At 50.3% G+C, this 27,928-nt stretch overlaps 1 protein-coding gene across 1 annotated transcript; it reads left to right on the forward strand.

Moving 5' to 3' along the window:
• CRHR1 (corticotropin releasing hormone receptor 1) lies at nt 1–27,928 on the forward strand. Its single transcript, XM_041399034.1, has 13 exons — nt 1–42; nt 8,108–8,192; nt 18,746–18,865; nt 20,021–20,106; nt 21,063–21,169; nt 21,511–21,631; nt 22,109–22,262; nt 22,511–22,571; nt 24,169–24,241; nt 25,285–25,370; nt 26,761–26,896; nt 27,088–27,129; nt 27,788–27,928. The coding sequence occupies exons 1-13, from the start codon at nt 1–3 to the stop codon at nt 27,926–27,928; spliced, it is 1,254 nt and encodes a 417-aa protein (XP_041254968.1).

Below are 27,928 nucleotides of genomic sequence, written 5' to 3' on the forward strand. Positions count from 1 at the left end.
ATGGTGCCCGGCCTGCGTCCTGCCCCCCTCCTCCTCCTGCAGGTAAGATGCTTTAAGTCCTTTTCTCCCATAAGGGCCCTTCTGCCCCCTCCCCATCACCCCTGCGCCGTGTATCGCCCGCGTTCTCCTCGGTGACTTTTCAATTTCTTTGAAGGGAAAAGTAAAAAGAGAAACCACAACACAAAAGGGTCTAGGGAGAATTCCTCCAGTCGAGGCACTGGGGCTTGGCAAGAGCTCGTGATGCTCAAAAACTATTGGGGAGGGGGGCTGAAGTGAGTGAAAGGATCATTTAAAGGGGGGGAAATCGCAGCCAGGTCCTCCTGAGCTCAGCCCAGGGCTCCCAGTAGCTCGCAGGCTTGCACCTCCCAGTGAAACCAGCCACCACCAGTTTCCCAGGCTGCTGGGAGCGGGTGGCCACTCTGGGGGTGTGATGGATGTGGACATTGCAAATGCAGAGCCCAGCTGTAGCCCCCATAATTAATTTTCTAAGGAACCCTCTCCTTTACTGCCCTGCACCTGCAAAGCACAAGACTTTCTCTCTAATTTGCTCGCTGTGGAACTGTAGCCACTGCTAATTTTGCAGCTCTGCACAATATGCAAATGCTTTGTCAGAAGCAATATTCCTCCTCCTTGAGGGCTCATCAAGGAGGGAAATGTTCACAGCCCAAAGCTTTTTTAAATCCCAAACCCTGGACAAACGAGATGAAGGGGTTTCCAGTGAAATCCTGAATTTTACTTAAACAAGCCTATAGTGGCAGTTAAACAAAATGATCAGGTTTTTGATAAAACCTCTGTGTCAAGGAGGGGAAAAAGAGCAAATCTGCCTGGCTGGCTGCAGAATAGTGTCTCAGTGGCCCAGCTGGGACGGCAGAGTTAAAATATCAGGTAAAGTGGAGGGATAGCCCTCCCCATTGGCACCGTTATGGCTCATACCCTGCGGGTTGTGCACCCCACTATTCACCCCACTGTGCACCTCCCACATCAGCTGCATCTCTGGGCCAGGAAAGTTCTCACCTAAATGATGAGAAGAGCTGATGTGCACCAGGATACCCCCTGCCTAGTTGGTGCTGCTTCTAAAAACTCTTCTTCTGAGCAGCTGCTCTCTCTTATTGCGGCAACCCGCTAACCCTGATTGATAGGATTTATGGGAGCTCTTTTGCTGTTACATTCCCTGGTTCAGGTTTTGTTTGACTCTGATGCAAGAAATAAAGGTGAGACAGGGCAGGATCTTCTCCCCCAGCCCAGGTCCTTCTTGCCCAGTCTGTGGAGACAGCACAAACCCAGTGCAGTAGGGTCATGTTCTGGTGGGGACATGTGAGCATGTGAGCATGACAGCTCCTAATAACCTTGGTGAGCAAAAAGTGGTCCAAAAGAAGCCCAAAGGTGCTGAGACACAGCTCCCATTCTCTGTCAAAGCTCCTTAGGCTCAGGGGACTCTCTTGCCATCCCCAGGTGTTCCCCAAGGATATTCTCCTTGTGAAGGTGGAGCAACAAGTCCTCAAAAATCTTCCAGAGTTTGAGACAAAACCACCCCTTTGCTGGGGCTGGGACCAGGATGAGGGGGTCACAAAAACCAGACCAGACAAAGAGAAGCCTCTCCCAGCTGGCTTCAAAAAGAAACAGCCAATCTACAACCATCCCCCTCTTTGCAGTCAAGCTGTCTGTTTTTCCTTATAAATACATGCATTCAAAACTCAGATGCTTTTCCAGAACAGTCCCAACCCTCTCCTGGGGACAGCATGGGCTAAAGGACAATGAAACCCCAGCTGTGAGTGCATCCCTGCAACCAGGTGTACCTGGATACAGCAGCATCCTGCCTGTGATTGCAGAGACCTGCAGCAGCCCAGCTCCAACCCAGAGCTCAGCAGGGACAAACCTCCCCTGCAGACAGTGGGTTGGCACAGTTGAGGTGTTCCCCATGCACCTGGCTTGCACCTCCACTTTAGCATTGGTTTGCCCATGTTGCTTTACGAATAGACATCGCTCAGGAGGTTGGACAGACCGACTAGGAGACAAACTTGCTGCCAAGTGCTCCCTGGCACCCTGCAAGTCATTAAAACAAACTAAAAAAGTAATTCAAAATAAACCAGTCCACCTGCAGCTCTGTCAGGAGCCAATTACATTTCTGGGGCTGATAAAACTGCAAAAGCATTTCATGAAAAATCGGGGATTGATGATGAGGATGGGATAGTTTCCCCTCTCCTCTCACTTGATCACCTCCAGCAGCAATAAGTCCAAAAAACAGCCCCCGCCCCTTCCATGCTCAATCCTTGCATAAGATGCAGTGCTGCAGTCGCAGGACGTGCTGACCCTGGGGATCTCTTCCAGTCCTCACTTTCCTTAAAAGCTGGAGTTGATTCAGTGTGTATGAAATCATCCCTGTGGTTTCGCATCTCCAGCAAAGAAGTGAATGGAAAAGGCACAGCCTGTTCCCAGAATAGCTGCACTGTCACCATAGGATGTATAGGAATACAATCAGAATATCCTGCACCACCAGCTCAACCCTGCCCTGAAATTCAGCTCTGCTCACCCAAAATCTTGCACGGGGTTAGCCTAGAAGTTCATTGTGAGTGACAAGCTCAAGCTGCAATTGAGTCTGCAGTGTTTAGAGAGGCTGCATCCATGGCTTTGTCTGTGAGAAGAGTTTTTGAACCCAAAGAAAGCACAAATCAACCCCCAAATCACAGAGTTCCCTCACAAAGCAGAGCCCAGGAGCCATTGTCCGACACCCCAGAGCTGTCACTCAGGAGAGGGTGGCTCTTTCTGAAGATGGAATAACATACCCGGGGGCCCATCTGTTGTTTTTCCTTTTTTCCCTAACTGCATTCTGAGCTATGAAGATACCCTCCTTCTCTGCTTTATCTACAGTCACCCTCCTAGGAGCAGTCGCCTCCATTCCAATGGCCAAGGGCAAAGTGTGTTGGTATTTTGCAGATCACAGTCCCTCTTCCACCCTGAAATCTGGACTGTCCTGGAAAAAGCAGTGGCAGATGCAGCTTTGGTGTGGCCAAACTTTCCTGAGCTGTGAATGTGAATAAACCAGAAAAAAATTATGGGGAATTGAATTGTGCATGTTCAACCCTAAAAAGGTGATGGGTGAAGGAGGGGGTTTGGAGCAGTCAAGATGAGGGTTTTGGGACAGAGCTGGAGGGGAAAATGTCCAATCCCAAACTGAAAATATCTGTCAATGCACAGGAGTTCCACATGTACAATCTGCACAACAGTTCAATAAAATTGCCTTAGAAAAACAGCCCCCCCAGGCTTGTGTCCATCACTCCAATTTTCCTCAGCAGCCTTTGCCCCTGCAAATCCAGATCCCATAGGAGCTGCATGGATTGCGTGCCCTTCCGCAGCTTGATTATGCCTTTAGCTTCCAACACCCAAATGCCATTAGTCATTTTTTCACCTGTCCCCAAAAATTCATGTCTCTCTTGACAGATAAATGAAACCAGAATTATTTATGGCAAGCAAGGGAGACCTGAGCTTAATCCAGGAAAACCTTTAATTGCTCATAAATCAGTTTTTACAGGGCATTCATTTAGTCCTGATTGATATTCTTTTGTTAGAATCTGCATCCAGCACACTTGGAGAGAGACTCCAAACAGAATAAACATTCTCACCAAAGCTCCTGTTTACACACCACAAGGACTGGCCCTCTAATATAGATAAATTAATAAACTCACAGATTTTAATGCCAGATGGAGGATGGAGATGTTCTCTGCCTGCTCTCCCCATGAGTAACACTAGCCATGGAAAATCCCCACACGAGCGTTGTTTTGAGCCTTGTTCCATTGCCTGAGCTTTGCCTTGATGTCTCGATGATGGCAGGGCTTGGAATGGGGCTTTGGAAGAGAAATGAAGGAGCAGTGGGGGCTTGGTAGGGCAGCGAAGGGACTTGGAGGAACCCTGAGGTCATGGCTGGCAAAGCAGGCTACTGCCAGGTCTAAGACAGAGGTGTAAAGAGCGTCCTTCATGGACCAGATGCTGCCTGGAGATTTCATTTGGAAATTGTTCCAAGCGAAAGCCCTCAAGGTGGAGCAGGTAAGAAGCTCCCGAGCTGCACGAAACAGTGCCTGGAAGCCAGACAAGACAAAGGCAAAGAGATCCCCTGCAGTGAAGGCAGGAGACACAGGGGTTGGAGGCACCTCCAAGCACATTTGAGGGCAGCTCTTTCAGTCAGGCAGTTGCAGGCCACCTCCAGCCTCCAGCTGCAGTCCTGGCAGGACGTGCTGCTCCCTCCCCACTCCACTGATGCTGCTCTGCCATCTGAAGTTGGCATCGAGCTCTTTTAACACTCACTGTATTTAACACCCAAAGTCTGGCACCTTTTGCTGCAGGCTCAGAGCCAAGAACAGGCTCCATCCCAGCCTGATGCCCTGGGGAACCTCAGCAAAGGTCCAGGGCAGCAGCTGCTCAGCCCTTCCCTACCCATGTGTTCCAGGAGGTCTTTCCTCTTCCACACCAAGTGCTGTAGTAGGCAGCAAGCCCAGCCACGGCAGGGAGCAGAACTGATGGGTCAGAGAGGTCCCTACAGCAAGGACAACTCCAGAGTGGATGGTGTTGTCTCCCCTCCCAGGAAGGTCACAGAGGCCACCACTGTCCACTGCTCCCACTGCCCTCCCTAGCTCTGCACAAAGCCCCTGTCTCCCACAGCTTCATCCCAGGCTTCAGTCCCACTAATCGCTCCGCTCTCCAATTACAGCCCCTCCTCGGCACTGGACCTCCTAGATTGCTAATTAGGCTACAAGCCATCTATCTCGTGCTCAGAGCTGTCAGCCCTTCCTGCCATGCAGATCCCCTTTTTTCTGAGGCAACATTATAGCGGGGGTGGGGGGGGACACATGCTTGTCTCTGGGTAGCACAGTGCAGGGGGGGATACTGCAGTTGGATGTGAATGTATTAATTAGTATCCATGGATTGCTTGAGAGAGCAAAAGCACCGCAAGGGGACATTAATTTCTAATTGTTATTAATTGAATTTTTCTGCCAGGTCAGTGGCAGGTCACAGAGACTGACACCATATGTGTGTGATTGTGTTGCTCACCCCCACAGCAGCAGCCAGACTCCCAGTGCTGATGAGCTGACGCTGTCCCAGTCCACGATGTTGCATCTCCTGACCAGGGGACCTGCCATCGTCACAGGCACAGGAACAGCTGGGTTTTTTTACAGCCCTGGCGGTACCAGGACGTGGTTGGTGGGTCCAGATTGCAGAAATCTGTCCCATACGGTGCCGCACAGCTTGAGTGACCTGAGGCAGGTGGTCTTCAGTGCCTCAGTTTCCCCTCTGGGACAGCCCTGGCATGGTGGGTGGTGGGACACCAACCACCACAGATGTTTGCTCTGTGCGGGATGCAGGAAACATGGGAGCAGTGTCAGGGTTTTGTGTCTGAGCTGTGCAGTGAGGACTGGGGGGGCTGGTCCTGCTACAGAAAATGTGGGGATGAAAGGAAGGAGCTGGTGCTCTGTGAGATCCAAGACTAAACCAGAATCATCTCTGTGTATAAAACACGGATTTTACAGAGCCTGGAAGGGAGCCGGGCAGATGCTGAGGCAACAGCAGGGGAGACAATGGTGGCTCCTGATGGAGAAGAAGCTGCTGCCAGTGCGGGCACCCATGGGGTCCGTGCAGCTCCTGGCAGAACCATCATCTATCTCTGTGGGAGCAGCTCCCCTGGCTAACTGGGAGCACTGTGCAAAGCGGCTGCTTCCAGAGGAGCAGATTGCCTTCCTTCCCGGACAGCTGAGCGCTCAGCTGAGGCTCTCCAGGATTTTGGCAGGCTGAGAGAGGTCACAGAGGTGTTCCTGCCTGCAGAGCGGGATCTGCCATAGCTGTGTGAAGGCAGGGTCGGGAGGGCGGAGGAACACGGCCCCTCTCTGGCCCAAGCACGACCCACTGCCGTGTCAGGGCTCTTGAGGTGAGCTTGGCTCCAGCCCGGCCAGGCTGGGCCCTGCTGGGCACCATGTGGCATCTTACAGAGCAGCAATGCTCTGGCACGAGAAGCTCCTCAAAGGACAGAGCTTTGACCTGTTCTCTCTGTAAAAGCATGGGGAGGGGTTGCACTAACCCACAAAGAGCAAAACAGATAAGACAGCGACCAGTAATAAGAATTTTTTCACTGGTGCAAATCCCCCTGCAGCTGCCACCACCCCTGCTTATTCCCCTCAAAATGCTGACAGGAGTGGGACAAAACTCTGCCTCTATCAAGAGCTTTGGCCACATTGCAGAGCCTGGTAAAAAAACTCTTAGTATTAGTTGTGTTTTGGGGATCCTTTTTTTCCTTGCTTTCTTCCTTCTGTAGCTGTTTCAGCTCATTTACAAAGCCTGCAAAGAGCCAGTGACTTCTCCATCCACACCCCTCTCTGGCTGTGGCTTGGTCCATGTGCTGTTCAGTGCCAAGACCTCACCCTGTGTCTGGAAGGAGAATGGGCACTACCAGGCTGGAGCAGGCTGGGATTAGGAGAAACACATCCAATTAACACTTGAAAGCCTATTCAGATAGACAAACCATCCCAGACATCTTTTGTGTCCCATCTGCCAATGCCAAGAGCCAACAGGTGTGGTGGGCACCAGCTGTGGGCATCAACACAGAGGGGAGCAGACTCCCTACACCTTGATTCTTCCCCATCTGGAGTTTGGGTGGTCTCAGCTTTCTGAAAGGAGACTCAGGAGGTGCTGGGCTCCTGTAGGACCAGCACCCAGGAGCTCCAAGCAGCTCTTGCACCAGGGCAGGGTTGAGCTGCCGGATCCTCTGTGCCATCTGGAGCAGTCACAACAAGGCAGCTATTCTCTGCTCCATTTATACGTCTGCCTAACATCTCTCTTGCTGTCAAAACCAGCTTCCCAAGGCAGTAAACAGTTATTTGGAAAAGAGCAAGTGGGTGCTGAGCTTGTCTCTGTATCTGAATAAATCCTGTTAATGCCTTGGTAAGGCACGAGGATGGCTGGGTATGCCAGCAAGGGCAGACAGTGTTTCTATGCCTCAAGGACAAGAGGAGGAATGTCTTCTCTGTGTTCAGAGCAGTTTGGGCGGTAAATGGCACACAGGAAGGGGGGTCAGGCAGTAGGAATCAGCCTGGCTGATGGGGAAGGCAAAGGTTGTTGTCCCCAAGGAGCTGGGAGCTTGCCTGCAAGCAGGGGAGGTGCAGCCCTTCCTGCCTTCAGGCTCAGGGCTGTTTCCCAAGGGATCTGTATGTGATGTCTTTTGGGGCACAGCTCTGTCATTTAATCAGTGACTTTTCTCCAGGGGGTTTGGTCAGTTGCTGAAGGTGAAAGAAGTGGAGTTGAGCCTCATACACTATTAGTGCTGGTGGAGGAGAGGGGATGAGCCTGTGTCACCCTTTTCTGCAAAATATCAGGTTCCCTCCTTCCCTCACCTGTCACCATGGTGACCTGTGAGACCAACACCACCATCCCTCTGCCATCTTTGCAATCTTTTCATCCTGGCAATTGCCTTTCTCACTTTTAGTTTCCCCAAACTCCTGCAAAGGCACAATAATTCAATAATCATTTTTCCAAAACAGCTCCTTGTGCAGAGTTTTAGCAGAGCTGGGTAAATCGTGATCAGTGCTTTCCAACTCAATGGGAATGTTGGTGTTTGCTGACAATTCTCCTGAAAAAAAAAACCACTTCAGCCAGAGCTGGTTGTCTGTGGATCAGATCTCCTTAAGGATGTGTATGAACCTCTTCCCACTGACAGCTTACAAGGCTGTGATTTCAGTAAGGGATTGAAAATCCAGGCGTGGTGTCAGGCTCATCATGTTTCCCCTGTCTGCTCTCAGGATTGAAAGATGGTAAACCCAAAAGTGTTGATTAAAATGATAAATAGCAGAGGTTCCATGATTCATCAGGGGCTTCAGAAGGGCTTTCTGAGGGGGGTATTCCAGGCAGGAGAAGATCACTGGGTGGGGAACAGAGTGCAGTCCCCCAGCCTTCGGCTCAGATAAGCACAGTTTCCCTAGGAAGCCATCCTGTCAATGGTACATGTCCATTGTGCAAGCTTTGGGGTGGTACCCACCCAGACATGGGCAAGCTCAAGGAGGCATTTGGGGATGGGGAAGCAGCATATTGCACATATAATCCCACCCCTGTCTGCTCTCTCCCCATCCAGGCATTTCTCCTCTGGGACAGCCAGGTTACAGCCTCCATCCAGGAGCAGTACTGCGAGAGCCTGCCGCCTGTCACCAACCACACTGGTGAGTGTCCCCCAGCCCACCTGAGCCACCCCCGGGGATCCAGTGCTTGGAAGAGGGTGTCAGGGGTGTCTCTGGGCTCATGTGCTGCTGCATGGATCCTTTCTGGGGAGGTGGGACACTGCATCACAGCCTTGCACACTCCTTACAGGGTGACAGTGGAGGCAGGTAGAAGGTGTACATTTCAGGAGATGAAAATAAAGAAAATAAATGTCTGTTGGGCAGAGGCAGAGATGGACAAAGAGACATCAGAGCTGGCTGCCTGTTCTATGCCATGCCCAGGGACACCAGGACTTTGGCCCCTATGTCCACCCTCCTCTACCATCCCCCTGTCCAGGGATGATGACTGGAGGTTTTGACTTTTTGTGGAGACCATGTCACCAGTGCAGTGTGGCCACCATGGCTCTGAGCTCAGCCAGCTTTTGTCCCCCACCACTCCTACACAGGTGCCATTGAGCACTTTGGGAGGCCACCAGTCACAAAGAGCTTTTGGGGACACAGCTATGGCCAGGGCTGGCTCAGCCCTGATGGGCGGGAGCAGCAGGGTCATGGACAGCGCACTCCTACTCAACATTGTACATGGTTTGATCCAATCAGGTCAGAGCTTGTGCCAAAAATGGCTTTTAGCCTATATTCAGGATGTGACTTGGATGTCACCTCAGCAGTGACAGGTCTGGTTCAGTGACAGCTTTTGGGGGAGGAGAAGTGTGAGAAGGAGTGGAGCTCACAGGGACAAGGAGAAAAGTCATCCCCAGCTCTGGGATGCTGCAGGGTTGATTTTGCGTGACTGAATGAGAATCAGAGCAGGCACCAAGGAACTCTGTCAGGGTAATGGATGGCCACAGGACTGAGCACTGAGGAATGGCCATGGGGACCCAGAGCTGAGGGATGGCTGCCCACCACCCGTTAACAGCAGCATTAACAGCTCCTTTTTAACAAATCCTATCCTGGCACCAGTTGATCCAGTCTGGCCAAATCCAGGCTACCTTGCCCTGCAAGAAGCTTCCCAAGCCCACAAGGTGGAGGCAGAAAGCCAGGGGACAGCAAAAGCTGCCTGTGGAATGGCAATGCTTGGATGTTTGGTCAGACAAGAAACTTAGTCATCACTCATGTGCTTTGCTCTCTGAAGGCTTCATCATTCTGCTCAGCAAGGGCCTGTCCTTGGCCATGTTAAGATGTGAGAAATCCTGACCCAGGGCAGCAGGCAGGTCCCAGAGAATCCTCATGCCCAGCTCATGGCCTTTTCTGCCCACTGCTGGAACCTCCCAAGCTGGAGGGAGAGGTCAGAAAGGGGGGAGAATTTCTGCTGTGGTTTGCTGATTGATTGCCCTGGAATCACCACCATCCTCAAGCACTGAGCACTGCTTTCTGTAAGGATTGGGCTTTGCTCAGTGGGGATTTATCCACATGATTACAAGCAGGATTTAGTGCACCTCGGTGTCCACCTCACTGGCAGAGGGGAGAATGTGAGGCTTCAGATTTGCAAATTGTCCATTTCTACACATGCAACCTGCAATTCCTGAGCAACTCATTTGGATGGGGCTGGCACATGTGAGAGCCATTTCCAGCTGGAGGGGGGGACTTAGAACAAGAGGCAGAAGGGAAACTAATTGTCTTATGTCTGCTTGGGAAGTGGAATTCAGCACCAGTCCTGGTCCTTGGGGTCCAGTTAAGCCCTGCCTGATGGAGACAGCAATTCCTGTGGAGGGATATTTACTAAACTGGAAACTTTGATTTGAGCTATTTAACTTGAAGAGTTGTTAGGATGATGCTAATGAGAATTGCAGCAGAGCCCTGAGACTTAATTTATTAATGTCTTCACAACCCTTGGGAAATGACACATTCTGACAACACGAGCCCAGCAGTCCCCCAGCGCATGGCTCGTCAGGAGATCTGCTGGGTGCATGCACAGGTACTGCCTCATGCCTGTGTGCAGCATCCCTCCTCCAAAACACGGCCCACCATGGGCTCTCCTCCTCTCCTGGGTCACCAGTCCCTTAATCTCTGTTTTAAAGATGATATGTAGCTGGACAGTGATGGCACCAGGGTGCCAGCACTCTCTAGGCATGTGCACTGAGCTGGAAAAGTCTCTGCCACAGCAGTGGTGTGGAGGGTGGAGGCACACAGGGGTAATGCTGTCCAGGCTCAGGGGGTGCAGGTGGTGCAAACTCTCATGGAGCACCTGAGCCTCACAGAGCTCTCCTGTCCTGCCCTCTTATTGTGGCACCAGCTCTCTGGCCACAGAGAAACACAACTTTCCCAGACATCGTTCTGGGAAAGGCTGTGAGAAGATCAGAGAAAAGGATGAGAAACAATTCTTATCTTAACTTGCTGCACCTGGTATTGTTAATATGTGGAATGTGTTATGGGGATTTGTTTACCATAGGGTGGTTTCTTAACTAGCCAATGGTGATGGACCAATTAGGTCCACCTGTAGCAAACTAGGGTATAAAAAAAGCAATGAGTTTCTTAATAAAGAATAATTGATTAGCCTTCATTTACATGCATGTAGTCTATGCTAATTATTACCTGGCCGGGGGCCTCCTTGTGCTGACATCTTATCACCATGGTTTTACCCATCTTCCTTCAAGCCCCCAGTGCAGGGTGATATCCCTGGGAATTCAGGCCCATTGTGATGCTCCAACTTGATAGTCTAGGTATCCATCAAAAATTCCTGTCACTGAGCCCCTGATTTTAGCTGAGACTGGGACACAGGGGCACAGCTGAATACTCCATCAGAAAGCAGTGAAGCATCACAGTAGCAGTGAAGGAATATCAGGCTGGACTTGAGGTCAACATGGTGCATTCAGGAAATCAGGTCAGCTGCACCTCCAAACATCTGCAAGCCAGGAAAGTCTCAGATGAAAAGGAAGGCAGTGAGGATCAGCATCCCTTGTCTGGCATGGATAGGTGCTGTCCCAAAGGCTCCCAGCCCATGGACTGACTCAGACCACGGATTTCTCTTGCTGACAATTTCATCTCCCCACGGTCTGTGTGCAGCTGCTTCTTGCCCTGTTACAAAGTCCATCAGGGAGGGACAAGGTCATTTCATCCACCAGGGCAAAGCATTTCCTCCACCTGCAGGACTGTTTCCCTGGGGAGGGAAAGGAAGAATCTGAGAAGATGGGAAAGCCTCTTCCTAATTAATAATGAGGCTTTTCCAAAGGAGCTCAGCAGAAAGCACTCAAGCAGAGCAAGCTCGGAACACTCTCAAAGTTTTGCCATTCGTAGCTTTCAAGCCTGGATCAGCCCAAGGAGTTGCCACCCAGTTGCTCACATCCCACTCTGGTCCTGGCTGCATGATCCACTCCTTTAAGCTTGTTATCATGATGAATTCTTATCCTCAATCCTCTGTGTGTGTGTGTGAGTGTGTGTTCAAGAGAGAGAGGGGAGCACAGAAAATTCCTTGTCAGGAAAGAAATGTTTCATGCCAGTGCCAGTTCACCTAAAGCACAGAAAAATTACACCAAAGCTAAGCAGAAAAAAAGAAATGTCTGTGGGGTTTTAACTGAAGGCTTTTTCAAGGGGGAAAGGGAGTGTAGATTTGCATTAAATAAGGCAAATCTGATTGTTCCAGATACAGCAAAATCCTTAGGCTAAGAAGCAGTGAGTGATGAGAACATATCCTTCACAGGCACTATCAGATAAGTTTGGTAACACCTTTCATAGCAGGTGACAATTTGACCAAGAGCCTTTCCACACACTCCAGCTCAGTTCCCAAAGCGCTGACACTGCTCCAGCAGCCCACGTGCCACTGCTCTCTCATTCACTCACTGACTCCCCTGGGGCAAGTCTGGAATTTAAATTCATAAAGGTCAAATTAACATCAGCGACTCTTTTCAGTCTCATTGGCATCTCTCCCACCGAGGCAGAAATATTAATAAGGAGCTGAGCAAGGGTTAAAGATGCAGCAATGAGTCTAGGCAGGGACTTGAGGGAGAGACATGGTACTGCGTAGTTTTGGGAAACAAAACTCTCATTTATATGGAAAATCCTAGTGGATTTAAATATATACTAGTGTCAGAAAGGCCATTCTGCTCCATCATCTGGGAAACAGGAATGTCAACAGCAACTCACTGATATTCATAGATTTTACTGTAGTGGAAGAGGGAAGACGAAGAGGTTTTCCAGTAGGAAACTGTGTCCTGGCACATCCCAGTGTCAGTAGCAGCTACAGCAGTTAAACTGTACTTTGGACTGGGTGCAGTGAAGTCACTGCCAGAGACTGTTCAGTTGTAGCCAAACTAGAAGGCTCTGCTGGGAAAACTGCCAGGGAAGGATTTTGATGTTTCACTCACCCACCACCAGATCCCAGCCAAACCCAGGGAATAAAGAACCTCCTGCCACAATTAGTTATAAAACAACTCCAAACACTCTGTGGTTCATGTCAGGAGAACAAGATAAGCCCCAAACACAACCCACTGCTCTATATACATTATATACATATATATATACACACACATATATATGCTGTAAATCTGTACATGGATCATCATAAGTGACAGATGCATCAGATACCAACAGCACAAGCTAGGTTTGGTGCCTTTTATTTATTCTTCTCCAGAGCAGCAGCAAAGACACGAGGGGATAGTCAGTGACGGTGAATAGCAACAAGTCAAAAATTCATTACAACGGCCCATAGCTATCATAATGCTTAATTAGCCTGGGTAATTATTTTACATTGAGGATCATGGAACTTGAATGCTTGGGAGGATTGCTGGGGATTTTTTAAGAACTGGAGTCTTACAAAGGTAAATAGAAGCCCCCAGTGCCACCGAAAGCAGTGCTGGAGGTAGAGTTTAAGCAAGGATCTACTTTGAGGCAGACACAGCTGCTCCCAGCCATCCTGAGCACCGACCCCTGCTCACAGTGAAGTCAAACAGCTCCACCACCCCAATTTCTACCCCATGTTAATATAAATTGTACCCCAGTGCCATTTCCTTCAATGCCTCAAAGCGCTACTCAAGCATTTAACATCTGAGTGACCCTGCAGCTCGACCCAGCCACCCCTCCCTGGCACTTCAGCACCTGGAAGTAAAAGCATCCCCCAAAGGCCCCTGTTTTGGGGCAATAAGGTGTGAAATGGGTCTTTCTTCTTCACCACTCTGGTGGAGCTGCCTGGGAGGGACAAAGAGATTTTTGTGCAATTTCGCAGTTGATGCATCAGACATCACAGAGAGTTGTATTTTGATTAGATGTTGAGATGAAGCCCTGATTGCCAAATGCAAATATTGCAGCAGAGACACTGGGGACACTCTCAGGGAGCCAGAGGCTGCAGGCAGCAGCGGCAATGCAGTCGCAGAGGATATCAGGGCTGGATAGAGATAACTGTGGTTGAAGAAGAGCTCAGGACAGGTTATATGAGTTAACAACTTTCACCTCTTAGACTCTTGAGACACCTTAGATAAATAACCCCATCATTCCCAGCCACGGGAATGAGCCTGTAGTTCAGATTTCCATAATCTTTCCTGCCTTTTGCATTGTAGAAGGGGACAGAGGTTTCACCCTTTCACCCCTCAGAGTGTCTGTGCATAGCAGCAAACTGGGATGTTGAGTTGGTGCACAGTTCTGCCCAGTGTAAAGCAGGATGTGTTTACCAGCACAGTTATGTGTTTTGCTTTACTCCTCTTCAGAGCATCCCAGCAATGGCTTGATGGTATGATAATACTTCAGACCTCTTGAAACCAGCTCAAGAGCACTGTGGCCACACGTCTGGTACTGCTGGACCTGCATAAATATGCTCCATCCTCCATTTGGTCAAAATCTTTTGGCAGATTAGCTGGTAGTGGAGAGCTTTACCCTACCAGGTGCCACACGGTTCCGTGGCTTTAGCTCAGAGCCATCTTGAAGGTCTCTGAGAGTGGTGGGAGCAGTCTGGAGAAGGATGTTTTCTTGAAACAGATGGGATATTGCTACAGTTATCCTGATATAGTTATTGTGATATAGTTGTCTCAGTGTAAGTCCCTGGACAGACACTTTTTTCTTCAGAAGAAGCTTTATATTGCTTCAGAGCAGCACAATGCAAAGGCAATGGGTGAGAAGGGATTGGAGCAACTTCCCCTGTGCCTCATTCCCTGCCTCAAAGTAGGACCTGCTCCTTCCCCCTCCAAACACCATGTTTCTGTGGGGGAAGAAGCCAAATTAGGGGAATTGAGTGCAGGTAGGAAATTCAATGACCTTTCGTGCTGTAAATCTGCAAAGACCAAACCTGTGCTGCCAATGGAGCTGAGAAGCCGGAGCACTCGTGTGCAGAACCTGGAGAATAGTTCCCCTGCAAACACGGATGGGCCATCGAGCAGGCAGGGAAGCATTCAGTACTGATACATATCATTTCCATGCTAAACAGTGCTCAATGCTGGGAGCCAGGTGCCACTCCAAGAGCTGGAGCAGGAAGCTGTGCTGGGCAAAAGGGATGTTGCAGCCCTCGTGGCACTCTTTGTCTTCACTGTTTTATTATCACTTCCCCATCAGGAGAGGTTTTTTCTCTCTTTTCTGTATGCTGGAGAGAGCAGAAAGAGCAGCATCTGCTTTCTGCTGCTTTTCTTCATCAAGCCTTTCTCAGTGTGAGCCTGGGAAAAATATTACAGCCACCCACTGGATGAAAACCTGGTGGGACAGATCTCAAATGCTGCCGGTGGCAGCACAGGGGTGAAGCACAGGGAGAGGTTCAGGAGCATCTGACATTCTGGCTGAGCATCTCCTCATCTGACTGCAGCCCCAGACCCCAATGTCACCCCACAGCACCACCCTGACCCATGGGACGCGGAGGGTGATGCTGGTGCACCATCCCTGTGGTGGGACTGGTGGGACCCACTGGGTTTGGTGTCTGGTGGGATCCTGTCATGCTCTAATGGGAGTGCCAAGCAGCATCCCACCAAGTGCCTTGGAGAAGGGTGGAGATATGAAATCCAGCCTCAAGCAGACGTATCACAGAATGATGTACCTCTGTCTGGCTACATCATTTCCATGAGTCTCTCTTGGGTTGGTTATTAATGGCATTGCTGTGGGTTTGTTTTACTGGTGGAGAGTATCATCATTGTTGCTCTCTGGCCCTGCTGACTTTTAATTACTCACTCTTCCTGTTTGTCCTCCCTGAGCAATCTCTGCCTGTCCCCCAGAACAGACCCTGAAATGCAGGAGGGAAACTGAGGCAAAAGACTATGCAAAGAAAATGGAGTTTGTGCCCAGCCCTACCAGTCCCCATGAGGGGTTGTGATAGCTGCATGAGCTCCCATGGCCATTAGTACTGTGCAAGCCCCATTTTCCTGTGCTGCATTGTTCCAAGTGAAGTTTTTCCTGTTCCAGACATTCACGCAGCTTCTCACCTCAGTGGCTAACAGGAAGAGCACTTGCAATTTAACTTTGTCCTTAGTTCAAGTAATTACTGGTTGTTTTTCCTTACAAGGATGAATGTTATCACAACATTTTTAATTGTGACCCTCTATTTCTCTGTCAAATTTGGGTCTAAACAACAAAGGAGCTCAATAAATTCAAATGGATGCAGAAAGACACAGACACACATGTGATAAAAGGCACCTTGTTTCCTACAAAACACAGGCTTAAAATAGTTAACATAAAGGGAAGGTTGCCACAGCAACCCTACACATTAGCAAAGCTAAAAACAAAGGTCATTGTTAAAATTAATTTCTCCCTACAAGCTATGGGAGGCAGAAGGTAACACTCACCATGCTCTGATGCTTCCCCAGCTCACATGCTTGGAAGCTGTTTTGCCTTCCTAAGATATATGAAGACACCAAAAGCCCTGAAATTTTTTTCTGAGAACAACACAAAATAACAAGGAGCCAATTTTTCAGATAATCAATGAAAACAGATATTCCTCTATAAAAACCTTCTTCTTCATCATCATCAACAGTATTTTGCTTTTTTTCCTTCGGTCATTCTTCAGCCAGCTCCATCCATAGGAATTTTTGGGAAAGGCACTTGCACCCAAGGAGCTGTGAACTGGGGTGTTTTGTATTAGGAAATGGCAATTTCTGTCTCTGTACCAGCAGCACAAACATCTCTGGTACCCAGGAGTGTTTTGGACTGAACTGTACCTCTTCCAGCATCTCCTGCTCACCCATTTCCTGCTTATCTTAGGTTGTAGTATATAGATATTGTAGCCATTGTGCTTCCGACCTCGCTGTGAGATGAAGCAGGGACATATTTAGCTACGGTACATGTTGTTCTAAATATACACAAATTATACATTAAAAAGTCTGCAATCTGGCCTACCTAATGCCTACGTTAGCACACTTGTGTAGCTGGGAAAAACACACAAATCCTTGAAATCTAAAATAGCAGCAGCTTTGGAGTTTTTTACTCGGGAAAGACTGCAAGAGACCAACGGGAATGGCTGGGAAGGACATTTTGCAGCCAGGAGGTGTCTGGAGAGACTTAGAACCAGAATGGACTCACCACTGAGGAAGAGCAAGTCTGGCTTACTGCCTATTGTGGGGCTGGATGCCAGCATCATGGCTGAAGGAAGGAGCAGGGCTGGGAAACCAGAGCCAGGGGACTTGGAAGCCAGGTCTAAAACTAGGTTTGTGCCAGAACTGAGCTTAGACAGTAGCTCAGTAGTTTACTGGCTTAGCCAGTAGTTTTAGACAGGACCAGAGTAACAGTTATTGTAGGATATGAGGTCACAGTTATTAAAGTAGTTAAGGCTTGTGCTCACCAGAAGGCCCTGTGGGAAAGGCACCGATGCAGGCCCCACGGCGGAACCGCCGGGAGGGGAGAGAGGCAGTTATGAGTGAGGAGCGAGTCAGCTGAGTGACAGCTGGAAGTGAGGTTGTGATTGGCTGGAGGAATGCGTGGACAGTGTATGAGCAGGAAGCTGATTGGATGGTAGGATGCGTGGACAGTGTATGAGCAGGAAGCTGATTGGATGGTAGGATGCGTGGACAGCAGCATGGCAGCTGAACCAGCCAATGGGTGCGCTCTTTCTGTTAAATTCTGTTAGGCCTCGGTTTGGTTTCAGTGGCAGGTTGAAATTAAAGGTATAAAAAGGAGCCGATTTTTAAAATAAGGCGTGTCTGTGTCCATTCCCACTGCTACAAGTCATGGCCATGATGATTCAACCAGCCCTTGCAAGCCTTGCTCGGGCCCCATTTGGTGTCTGCCATGAGGGTTTTCTGGGGGCTGAGCTTGGGGTGACCCATCAGCTGATGCAGCAGGCCAGCTCTCGAGGCAAATCCTTGTAAGAAACGGGCCAGCAGACCAGCTCCTGTGAAAAGGCCTTTGTTAAAGACAGCTCTGGGTGCGAGCCCCAGGGGTCGCACACTGCCGCTGCTCCTGCTGGATGACATAAATAGGGCAGGAGATCTTTCTCCTTTTCAATGCCTTTATTAAAGAGATTCAGCTCAGGTGGGGAGAAATCGACGGGTCGCGCCCACGCCGCCGCTGTCCCCAAGAGTGGCACGGAGGAGGAGGGTGATGCAGCTCTGTCCGCTGGTCTGCAGGCAGAGCTGGGGACTGCGTCCTCACGGGAGATTGGCAGATTCCTGTTTTTCAGTCCAACACTTCGGGTCCCCTCCTTATGGAACATCTCTTGAGGTCAGGGTGTGAAGCAAAAAGGATCCAAGCAGGCACTGGACTTCACGCCCATCCTTAGACATCACCTAGGGTCCCCTAATTCTGTGTTGGCTCGTTGTTTTTAGGGGTTTTCTAGGAAAACTTTAGCGCGGTGCATTTCTCATTTGCATACATGGTCCCAGGCCACTCCTATTCTCCTGGGCTGCGTGTCCAGGTGTAGCTCCGGGGCAAGCATTGGGAGGACAATGGCTAAATCACCAACCATTAACGGGCAATTAAAGAACTCTTTACAATTAAGCTAATTTAACAGCAACTGGTCCCACCGTTTTTTTTTTCTCTGTAACCTTAAATAAAAATAGGTATATTTTTATTCATAACACTGGATGATGCTGAGGAGGAGGCGCACAGCTCTGTCTCCTGCCAGAGCAGGGGCTTCCGTCCTCACGGGAGTCCCCAGGAAGGCGCTTGCTGGCTGATGGTCTAGAGGTGTCATTTAGACTGAGTGCAGTAAAATTATGGTGACAGGACGGAACCCAGCTCTAGTTGATGGCGTATGATTTTCTGCGGTTCTGCTGGGCTAGAATTACAGTTTTTACTTTTTTGTTATATGCTGGTTTGTTGTTGTGGGAGTCTGAATTGCACCAAAGACCCCTCATTGGCATGTGGTTCGTGTGCAAGTTCTTTTGGGAGCAGTGGAAGTGGTCCCCGACAGAAAGGGCCATTCCATTCCAGAAAGGAATACAAATACAGGATCTGCAAAACACGTCTTAACTTATCAAGGGATATTAACACTTAACAATGACAACAAAAGGTAAGTTTAGAATTTCAACATTTAACATTCAATAGCAAACTAACATTTTAGTTAAGAGCTTATCAAAACTTGATATTCAATAATAAACTAACACCTTAATCAAGAGTTCATCTTTGGGGTTTTATTCTTTACATCCTCACCTTTCAACAGCCTGGAAGTGGCCCATGGTGGCCCACAAACCTGTGCTAACCCCGTGCACTTTTCCTTGCAGGTCCCCAGTGCAACGCCTCAGTGGACCTGATCGGCACGTGCTGGCCCCGGAGCGCGGTGGGACAGCTGGTGGCCCGGCCCTGCCCCGAGTACTTCTATGGCGTGCGGTACAACACCACCAGTAAGAGGGGCAGCACTGCTGGGACACGGCGGGCGAGGGTTCTGGACACAAGTGACACTGCACCTCTGGGCACAAAGCTCATCAGCCATAAAGAAAACAGTGCCAAAGGCCAGATTTCAGGGAGGGTCGTTTCAGAGAAGCAGCTTTATAAGCAGGTCCTGGGAGGAGGAGAGGGCTGATGTCCCCATCTTGGGGACACAGGCAGAGAAGTAATCCTGCCCTGCCCTTGGAGGTGGTACAGGGCCTGAAGCTTCCAGCTGAGCAAAGACTGGGGGACTTTGAACGTCCTCCCCTCCTGGTGCAGGTGGTTGCACTGTCACTGCCAGGGACGTCCTGGGAGTAGAGGATATAGTGATATGAAAAGTGCCCAAAGATGTTCCTAGCATAAGGCTGAGTTTCTGAGCACCCAAGTGCTACTTTTGATGAAAGAAATACCTTGCTTCTCACAAAAAACATAGATTTTTCCATCCTGCACATTCTTGCAGCCATGGAGGATGGCACAGACACACAGCTTCTGCTTTGTGGTGCCTCCTGTGCCGCTGTAGGAGCCTCTCTGCATTCATCACAACTTGAGCCTGTCTCTGAGCCCTTCCCACCCCATCACCCTGATGAGGCTCACAGCCTCCTGTTAATGCTAGCTTGGTCTCACCCCAGTGCTGGCATTGCCCCACTGCTGACACCAATGACAGACTCTCTGGGGTGCCTGGGCCATTCGTTCCCAGTCAGCCTTGACACCTACTGTCCTTGCTGGGAGGCAAAAAAGCTCCTAATGCAGGGAGAGAAGTGAAACTTCGTGCTGCCATCGCAGCAGAGAGCCTGGGCTGGCACGTGATCACCCCAGCAAAGAGCAGAGTGAAAGAGAAGAAGATAAGAACTGGCACTGCTTCCGCTGCATCCCTGTGTGTGGTGAGGAGGTGTTGGGGTCCCCCAGTGCCAAGGCAGAGCTGGTGCAGACCCAAAGCCATTGAGCGGGTCTGAAATATTCCAAGGATTTTGGTTCTGCAGTTGTGACCAAGGCAGTAGCTGAGCTGCCTTCAAAGCAGAAGATGCCAGGCCTGGCCTGATGCCAATGCCCTGCATTAGTGACAGTCAGGTCACATGGCTGTGCCTATCCCCATGCTCTGTTAACCCTTGAATGGGCATCCTCTCTTTCAGATAATGGGTACAGGGAATGCCTTGCAAACGGGAGCTGGGCAGCACGTGTCAACTACTCCCAGTGCCAGGAGATCCTCAGTGAAGAGGTAGGAGCTTGGAAGTCCCTGGGCTCTTGGCAGGAGGGTGAGAGACAGATGATGGAGTTTTGAAAGGCATCCAGGCCAGGAATGGCCCATGGGAGCTGAGGGCTGAGCATGCAGCAGCATTCCAGTGATAATGTTGCACATGGCAATTATGACCCCTTCTTGATTTGCATTTTTATTCCCCATCAGAAATAAAGCCATGCCTGTTTCCATCCCCATTAAAAATCCAAGAGGATTGGCAGGATGAGGTCCCCAGGGTCTCTGGGTACAAATCACCCTGTCACTTTCCTGCAGCTCCCTCCTGACCATCAGTGAAAACCCCATCCTTCCCTGCTAGCAATGAAATAAAGGAGATATTTAGGAAGCTGAAAGAGATACAAAAATGGGGATCAAGCCCCTGAGTAGGTCAAGCCCCCACTTGAAGCAGAGGAGAAGAGATATGAGTTATTCATTTGCAGTTGATATCAACTCTGGTATTTAACATGCTGATATCTCTTGCCAGGAATGGTTTTTTCACTCACTTAATTGCTTATTTACCCATTGGATGAGTGCCTAACAGCAGGAGTGATCAATTAATTCAATTATCACTCACACTTTCCTGTGCCCAAATTCATCCTAGCCTGTCAGTTGCCCCCAGGGCAATGGGGGATGAACGGAGATAAGATTCCAGTGAGCTCAACTGAGTTCCAGCAGGGTTTCCCCAGAGGAGGGGTTGGGATGTCACAGCATTGAGCTGCTCTGGTACAAGTGAGATGTGAAATCAGGCTGGTGCCTCTCCTTCCCACATGAGCCCCATCTCCTTCCATTCCCACTATCCTGTCCCAGGGTGAGCTCCAATTGCTTCCTGAAAAAGGGCCCAGAATTTGAGGTGCAGCTGCCAAGGTGATGTGGTGGAGGAGGTGGGTTTGTGCTAGTACCAGGGCTTCTGTTGACCCTCTGCCCATCTCCCCCACTCCCAGAAGAAGAGCAAGCTGCACTACCACATCGCTGTCATCATCAACTACCTGGGCCACTGTGTTTCGCTGGGGGCTCTCCTCGTGGCCTTTGTCCTCTTCATGCGCCTGCGGTGAGTGACAAACCTGCTGCCCTGTTCCTGCAAGGCCATCTCAGGCAGGGATGGACCCAGCTCCTGTGCTTTGCCATCTACTCTGCCATTGCCCTCCAGGCTGGAGGGATCCTGCCTATCTCAGGGTTGTTTTTCTTTTGCTGCTTTTTTAAAGCATCTAGTTACGGAGGCAGAGGGTCCTCCTTGGTGCCTTCCACCTCCTGGTCTTCTTCCTGCCCACCTCACCCAGGGCTTGGTCCCAGCAGGTCACCCTTGAGGTCCCAACAGAGACACTCAGCTCCACAAACAGCACTGTCCTCAGTCCCCCTGCTCTGATGCTGCCTTGTTCCACCCCTCTCCAGGAGCATCCGGTGCCTGAGAAACATCATCCACTGGAACCTGATCACAGCCTTCATCCTACGCAATGCCACGTGGTTTGTGGTGCAGCTCACCATGAACCCAGAGGTGCACGAGAGCAATGTGGTAGGTGCAGCTCTTCCAGGCTGAGCCCAGTCCTGAGCAGCTGGGGGGTGTGAGGCCCTGGAGATCACAGAAACACAAAGTGGTTTGGGTCTGAAGGTACCTTAAGGATCACTTAGTTCCAACCCCCCTGCTATGGGACACCTTCACTATCCCAGGTTGCTCCAAGCCCCATCCAACCTGGCCTTGGACACTTTCAGGGATGGAGCAGCCACAGCTTCTCTGGGTAACCTGTTCCAGGGCCTCACCACCTTACCAGGGAAGAATTTCTTCCCTAAGCCTACTCTCTTTTAGTTTGAAGTCACTAACATGTGGCTACAAAAGCAACTTCAGAGAACAAATAGGGCTGGCTGGTGGCTGGCAGGCACCCCATATGTATGAGAAGCACGGGTTTGATTGCTCTGCTGGGGTCTGTGCTGCTCCATGCATTGATTGCACCACTGTGACACAGAGCTCAACAGGCTCCACATCTCCTGACAGGTTTGGTGCCGCTTGGTCACTGCTGCCTACAATTACTTCCATGTCACCAACTTTTTCTGGATGTTCGGCGAGGGTTGCTACCTGCACACGGCCATTGTGCTCACGTACTCCACGGACAAGCTCCGCAAGTGGATGTTCATCTGCATCGGCTGGTGTGAGTGCCAGGCCTCCCCTCACCCTGCACTGCCCAGGGTTCAGTGATGGGTGATGCCCCTCCAGCCTCTGCTCCAGTTCTTGCACACAAAGCTGCAAAAAGGGTGCCAGAAGCAGGAGGATGGGATTTGCATGGACACCTCACTGGGTGGTTTGTGTGTGGTGGTTTGCGTGTGAGAAAACCCCTGTTACGGTGTGGTTTTGTGGTGACCTTGCACCTCTGAGACTCACCTGTGTGTTCCCCTGCAGGTATCCCCTTTCCCATCATCGTTGCCTGGGCCATTGGGAAGCTCTACTACGACAATGAGAAGTGAGCCTGATTGCTCTTATCCTCTGTTCTTTCTATCCCAAATCCTCAGGGATCAGTTGTGCCAGGCAGAAGCAGTAGGATGGGATTTGCATGGACACCTCATCTCACTCGGTGGTTTGTGTGTGGTGGTTTGCGTGTGAGAAAACCCCTGTTACGGTGTGGTTTTGTGGTGACCTTGCACCTCTGAGACTCACCTGTGTGTTCCCCTGCAGGTATCCCCTTTCCCATCATCGTTGCCTGGGCCATTGGGAAGCTCTACTACGACAATGAGAAGTGAGCCTGATTGCTCTTATCCTCTGTTCTTTCTATCCCAAATCCTCAGGGATCAGTTGTGCCAGGAATTCTGTCAGGGAGGAAAAAAAGGATAATGTTCTTCAATTCTTTCTTTTATCCCATCTTTCACATCTCTGCAGCACAAGCCCTGCCCCTCCTGGTTTCTCCTCAAAAGGCAAATGTGATTTTTAAGGGGGAAAATATATTATACCAGATTTCCTACAATAGGTTTGCTAAAGGGAGCTGGGATTTAACCAGGAGAGATCTAAATTACCCCCACCTGAGCCATTTTCACAAACACCTGCTGATGAAAGACTTAACAGCTACCTGAGAGTTTATCCCAGAGTGGGAAGTTGAAAGGAGCCCGTTGAGATGAATGGCAGCTTGTTCTGTTTTCCAGAGGTAGTTTTCCCTGCTGACTGCAGAAGTCCTGTGCTACTCACACAGACACCTACTGAACAACCCTGACAAGGTGCTCCCAGGACAGGGATACACCTGAGTGAACTCCTGCAGGGTTTGCTGAGGACAGAGCTGGCCCAGAGCTGTGTGTGAGGTTATGGAGAATCGTGGAATATCCTGAGCTGGAAGGAACCCACAAGGAACATCGAGTTTGAGTCCTGGCTCTGCAGAGACACCCCAACAATCCCACCCTGTGCATCCCTGAGAGCATTGCCCAGAAGCTCCTGGAGCTCTGGCAGCCTCGGGGCTGTAACCATTTCCTGGGGAGCCTGTTCAGTGCCCAAGAACCCTCTGGGGGAAGAACTTTTCCTGATATCCATCCCAAATTCCCCTGTGACACAACCTCAGGCCATTTCCTTGGGTCCTGCCCCTGTCACAGGGAGCAGAGATGGGGGCTGCCCCCGAGGAGGAGCTGCAGCCCTTGATGAAGTCTAAACTCAGTCACCTCTTCCCCAGCTGAACATTCCAAGTGTCCTCAGTTGCTGCTGATGTGGCTCCTCCAGAGTTCTCCCCATCTTCATGTCCCTCCTTTGAATGCTCTCTAATGGCTTCAGATCTTTCTTACATTGTTGTGCCCAAAACTGCCCCCAGGGTGCGAGGTGAGGCTGTCCCCATGCAGAACAGCGTGGGGACAGTCACCTCCTTTGTGAGGAGGGTGTCCCTGCTTGTCCTGTAATAACCAGCTCCCACATCCATATGCCCACACACACCTCCTTTCACTGAGTTCCCAGGGAAGCTATTTCACAATGGCTGCAGCAGTTTGAGTTTTAGTGCTTTCACCACAAAGACAGTGACTTACAGAGACTGTGCAAGGACAAGAGTCTATCCAGGTCACTCCCATGTCAGGCTTGTCCTTGCCTTGCAGGTGCTGGTTTGGGAAGCGAGCAGGTGTTTATACTGACTACATTTACCAAGGCCCCATGATCCTGGTGCTTCTGGTAAGAGCAAAGTGACCTTTTGTGTGCTAAATAGAGTCCTTCTGTGTGCAGGTGGGTCACAGCTGCTTCTGTACAGGGTATTGCCCCCTCCTTTAGCTTCACTCTGCTGGGGCTCTTCTGCTGCCCCACAGCAGCACTGCCCCTCACCCAAACTGCTCCTTGAGCAATTTTGGGTTTGGGGTGGGCTGCAGGAGGAGCCTGAAAACCTCACTCTGACAGGGGTGTCCCATCAGCAGACTCCAACATGCATCAGAAGGCCCCTCCATCCCTGCCATGGCACTGTTGGGGTGTGGGTGGATGCTTTGCCAAGCATTTGCAGAAGCCTGGGATCCTTGACTCCATTACCTGATCCTGGTTCCATTTCTCTGTTCCTGGTCCCCAGCTGAGTAGCTGTGCTTGATCCAAGGGTCACATGGATGGGGCTTTGTCTTTTGGGAGTGGACAAAGAAGAGCAGAGGTGGCAGGTCACAATCCTCTGTTTGCAGAGGGAAAGCCATGCACAAAGTCCCAAAACTATTCCTTCCTCCTTGCACAATGGTGAGAAAACTCAAGGGAGTAAAAATCACTGGCATGATGGAATAATTGATCCTGTTTCCCATTTCTTAGCCCATTAGGCAGCCAGGCCGCTACTAATTCCTGTCAATTGTGCTCAGCTCCAAAGACTCCTTCCCCTTCCCTCGTTAGCGATTCAGCAGCCAAGAGAGTGACCAGGCAGGCCCTGGATGTGATGGCAGCCACTCTACCTTAGATTCTTCCTCTCCCTCTGCTTTTTCACCTTCAGCCATTTCTCTTGCACTTGTCCTTCCTTGGCAATCTCCTGGCATGCCCTGCTGCCCTGATCTCCTGACCAAACTCCTAAATCGTATTATTCAAGTGTTTTTTAAAAAGGAAGACATCCTCTCATGGTGCATGGAAGGAAGTAGATCAGGTTCAAGAAGAAATATTCCCATTTCCCTTGGCTCCCCCTTCCCTCCCCCATTTCAGAGGAAATGGGAGGAAATACTGAGGGAGCAGACACTAACCAGTGACCCTGTTCCTCCCAGATCAACTTCATCTTTCTGTTCAACATTGTCCGAATCCTCATGACTAAGCTCCGAGCTTCAACCACATCAGAGACAATCCAGTACAGGTAAGAGCATGAGTGACCCTTCCAGAAGCCAGCCTAGGAACTGGGCTCTCTCATGATTACTGGGGATGGGAACAGCCCCATTAGCCAGGTAGCAAGGGGATGGGAGCATGGAGAGACACCTAAGAGCATCTCAAATGCTCTTTGGAGGTGCATGGTCATTAAATCTAGCCAGGGAGAGCCTTGTGATGTAGAGTGTGGATGGCTGTTTCTGCCTTTGAAGTGAACTCTTGGGATTTGAGTCTCTTTGCAAAAGCCTGTTCTGGTGGGACCTGATGAGCTCTCCAGGCTGGGAGCTGCAAATCCTGGCATGGAGGTGAGAATTAAATCACTGCTTGACAGAAAAGTAAAAGCTGAGGAAGCTGATGAATCGATGCCACCCCAACACCTTCTTGTAAAGAAGAAGATAGCACTCCCACAGCACAAGGCAGGAAGATTTAACCCCTCCTTGCCTGTTGGGGAATATTTTGCAGTAAGAGGTGCATGGTCAGAGTTGCTCCCCAGAGTACCTGGAATAGAAGACACTTTGGGCTTCATCATTGCCTCTGTCTGGATCATTTTGTGGGCAGGAATTGGGGAATCCCACTGTGTGCCAGGTCAAGAGAAGCTGTTTTGAGGTGGAGCGTGGCTTTTTCAGCTGAGAAAGGAAAAATTCTGGTTCTATTATTGGGAAAGCTACACCAGTGAATATGCTCTACTGTAGTTTTCCAGCTCCTAACCTTGGTTCCCTTCAGCTTCTCCATGTCATCAGCTCATTTGTGTCAGGGACTGTTCTCTCCTCTAAATCAGAGATGCAAAACTGGTCCCAGACTCCCTCCCCGCCCAGCTCAGACCCTCCAGGGATGACCATCTACTGTTGGAATATGTCCATTAACAGGGTTTTTAAGCAAAAAGTGACGACTTGGCATTATTCTTGTCCCCTGATCCAAAGGAATGAGGTTCCAAGCCCAAATCCTTCCCACACTCTCTGTAGCAGCACTGACTTTTCACAAACTGTACTTGTAATCTCTTCAAAATATCAAATTAATTACCTGAGATAAGGTTTTCACAAACTTGTGTTGAAGGGTGTGAATTATTATACTCTCCTTAATTCCTTTTTAATTGAGCTGTAGATCAGCCAAGCAATCACTCTATGCCAGCTCAAGGTCAGGCCTCTGCTCTCCATGGCCCTTTTCTGGGTGGAGAAGCAGAGCAAGGGCCCAGTGCTCAAACCAGCCTCATCCCTTGGGAACTGCACTGGAAAACAGCCCAACTTGGCTCCATCCTCCCGTAGTCACTGGTTTTCAGGTCCCAGCAGACCAGTCCAAGCCATGCTGCTGCTGGGAGTAGGATGAGCAGAGTCCTTGTGCCCAGGGCTGCACTGCAGCAGCTCAGGTCCCTGTTTTCTCCCTAGGAAAGCAGTCAAGGCTACACTGGTGCTGCTGCCCTTGCTGGGGATCACCTACATGCTGTTCTTTGTCAACCCCGGGGAGGATGAGATCTCCAGGATAGTCTTCATCTACTTCAACTCCTTTCTGGAGTCTTTCCAGGTAATGGTCCTCCACACTGGCTTCCATCCCAGTCCTCTCACCAAGGGATGTGGAGGAGCCCATCCTGGCTGATGCCTCATCCTGCTTCTGCCCCCTTCTGAAACCAGATATCCCCAAACCCCTGAGCTGTTCCAAAGCCCCTGGCTCAGGGATACCTGTTTGCTGTGACTCTGTTGCTTGTCTCCTTCCAGGGCTTCTTCGTCTCTGTCTTCTACTGCTTCCTGAACAGTGAGGTGAGCGCAATGGGCTGGGGTTTTTTTGGGGGGGTTCTACACCCTTCCTTGCAAGCAGACAAGTTCAGCACGAGGCTCTGCTGCTGCACAGGGCTTGGATGGTGCTGGTCCCTAATTCCCCATCTAAAGCTCTTTGGTGATCGGAGTTGATGCTTCACCTCCAGCCCCAGGTACATCTACAGCCCCAGATTTTGCCCAGACAAGAAAGGCTGCTGTCTGTCTCCTCCTCTGGAGGAGGAAAATCCACCTCCAAGACCAGATGCTCTCATGGTGCCAATGTGTGATTTGGTGCAGCAGCGCCCAGGGTCCTCCCCATCCCAGGGAAATCCTTCCCCAGGATGAGCCCCATACACTTGTGGATTGCACATGGATGAGGATATCTCCCAGGCTCTGACCCAAAACACAAACAGCAGAAAGCAAAGGACCTGAGATAGAAGCGAATCCTGGGGCCAGATATTTGGGCAGCTCTTTCCTCTGCCTCCTCCAAATGCTCCCACATCTTTGCTGACTCAGGAAAGTTTACCCTGCATGAACCTGTTTTGTTAGCAAATCACATCTCATTAATCCATTTTTGGCTGGAGGACTGAGGAGAAAGATGGCTGGTGCCTCTGAACAGCCTCTGTATGATGACCAAATGTCCCTCTTTGATCTGGCCCAGGTGCGATCGGCCGTACGGAAGCGGTGGCACCGGTGGCAGGACAAGCACTCCATCCGTGCCCGCGTGGCGAGGGCCATGTCCATCCCCACCTCCCCGACCCGTGTCAGCTTCCACAGCATCAAGCAATCCACGGCTGTCTGA

The sequence above is a fragment of the Onychostruthus taczanowskii genome, unplaced genomic scaffold, assembly GCF_017590055.1.
Source record: "Onychostruthus taczanowskii isolate IOZ18803 unplaced genomic scaffold, ASM1759005v1 scaffold152, whole genome shotgun sequence".
In the NCBI taxonomy this organism is placed as follows: domain Eukaryota; kingdom Metazoa; phylum Chordata; class Aves; order Passeriformes; family Passeridae; genus Onychostruthus; species Onychostruthus taczanowskii.

Excerpts from the sequence above, each read along its gene's own strand:
- CRHR1 (XM_041399034.1), top strand. The coding sequence starts at position 1 with ATGGTGCCCGGCCTGCGTCCTGCCCCCCTCCTCCTCCTGCAG. Across the intron at positions 22,572-24,168 it reads CTCTACTACGACAATGAGAA|GTGCTGGTTTGGGAAGCGAG; the intron begins GTGAGCCTGATT and ends CTTGCCTTGCAG. Across the intron at positions 25,371-26,760 it reads TCAGAGACAATCCAGTACAG|GAAAGCAGTCAAGGCTACAC; the intron begins GTAAGAGCATGA and ends TTTTCTCCCTAG.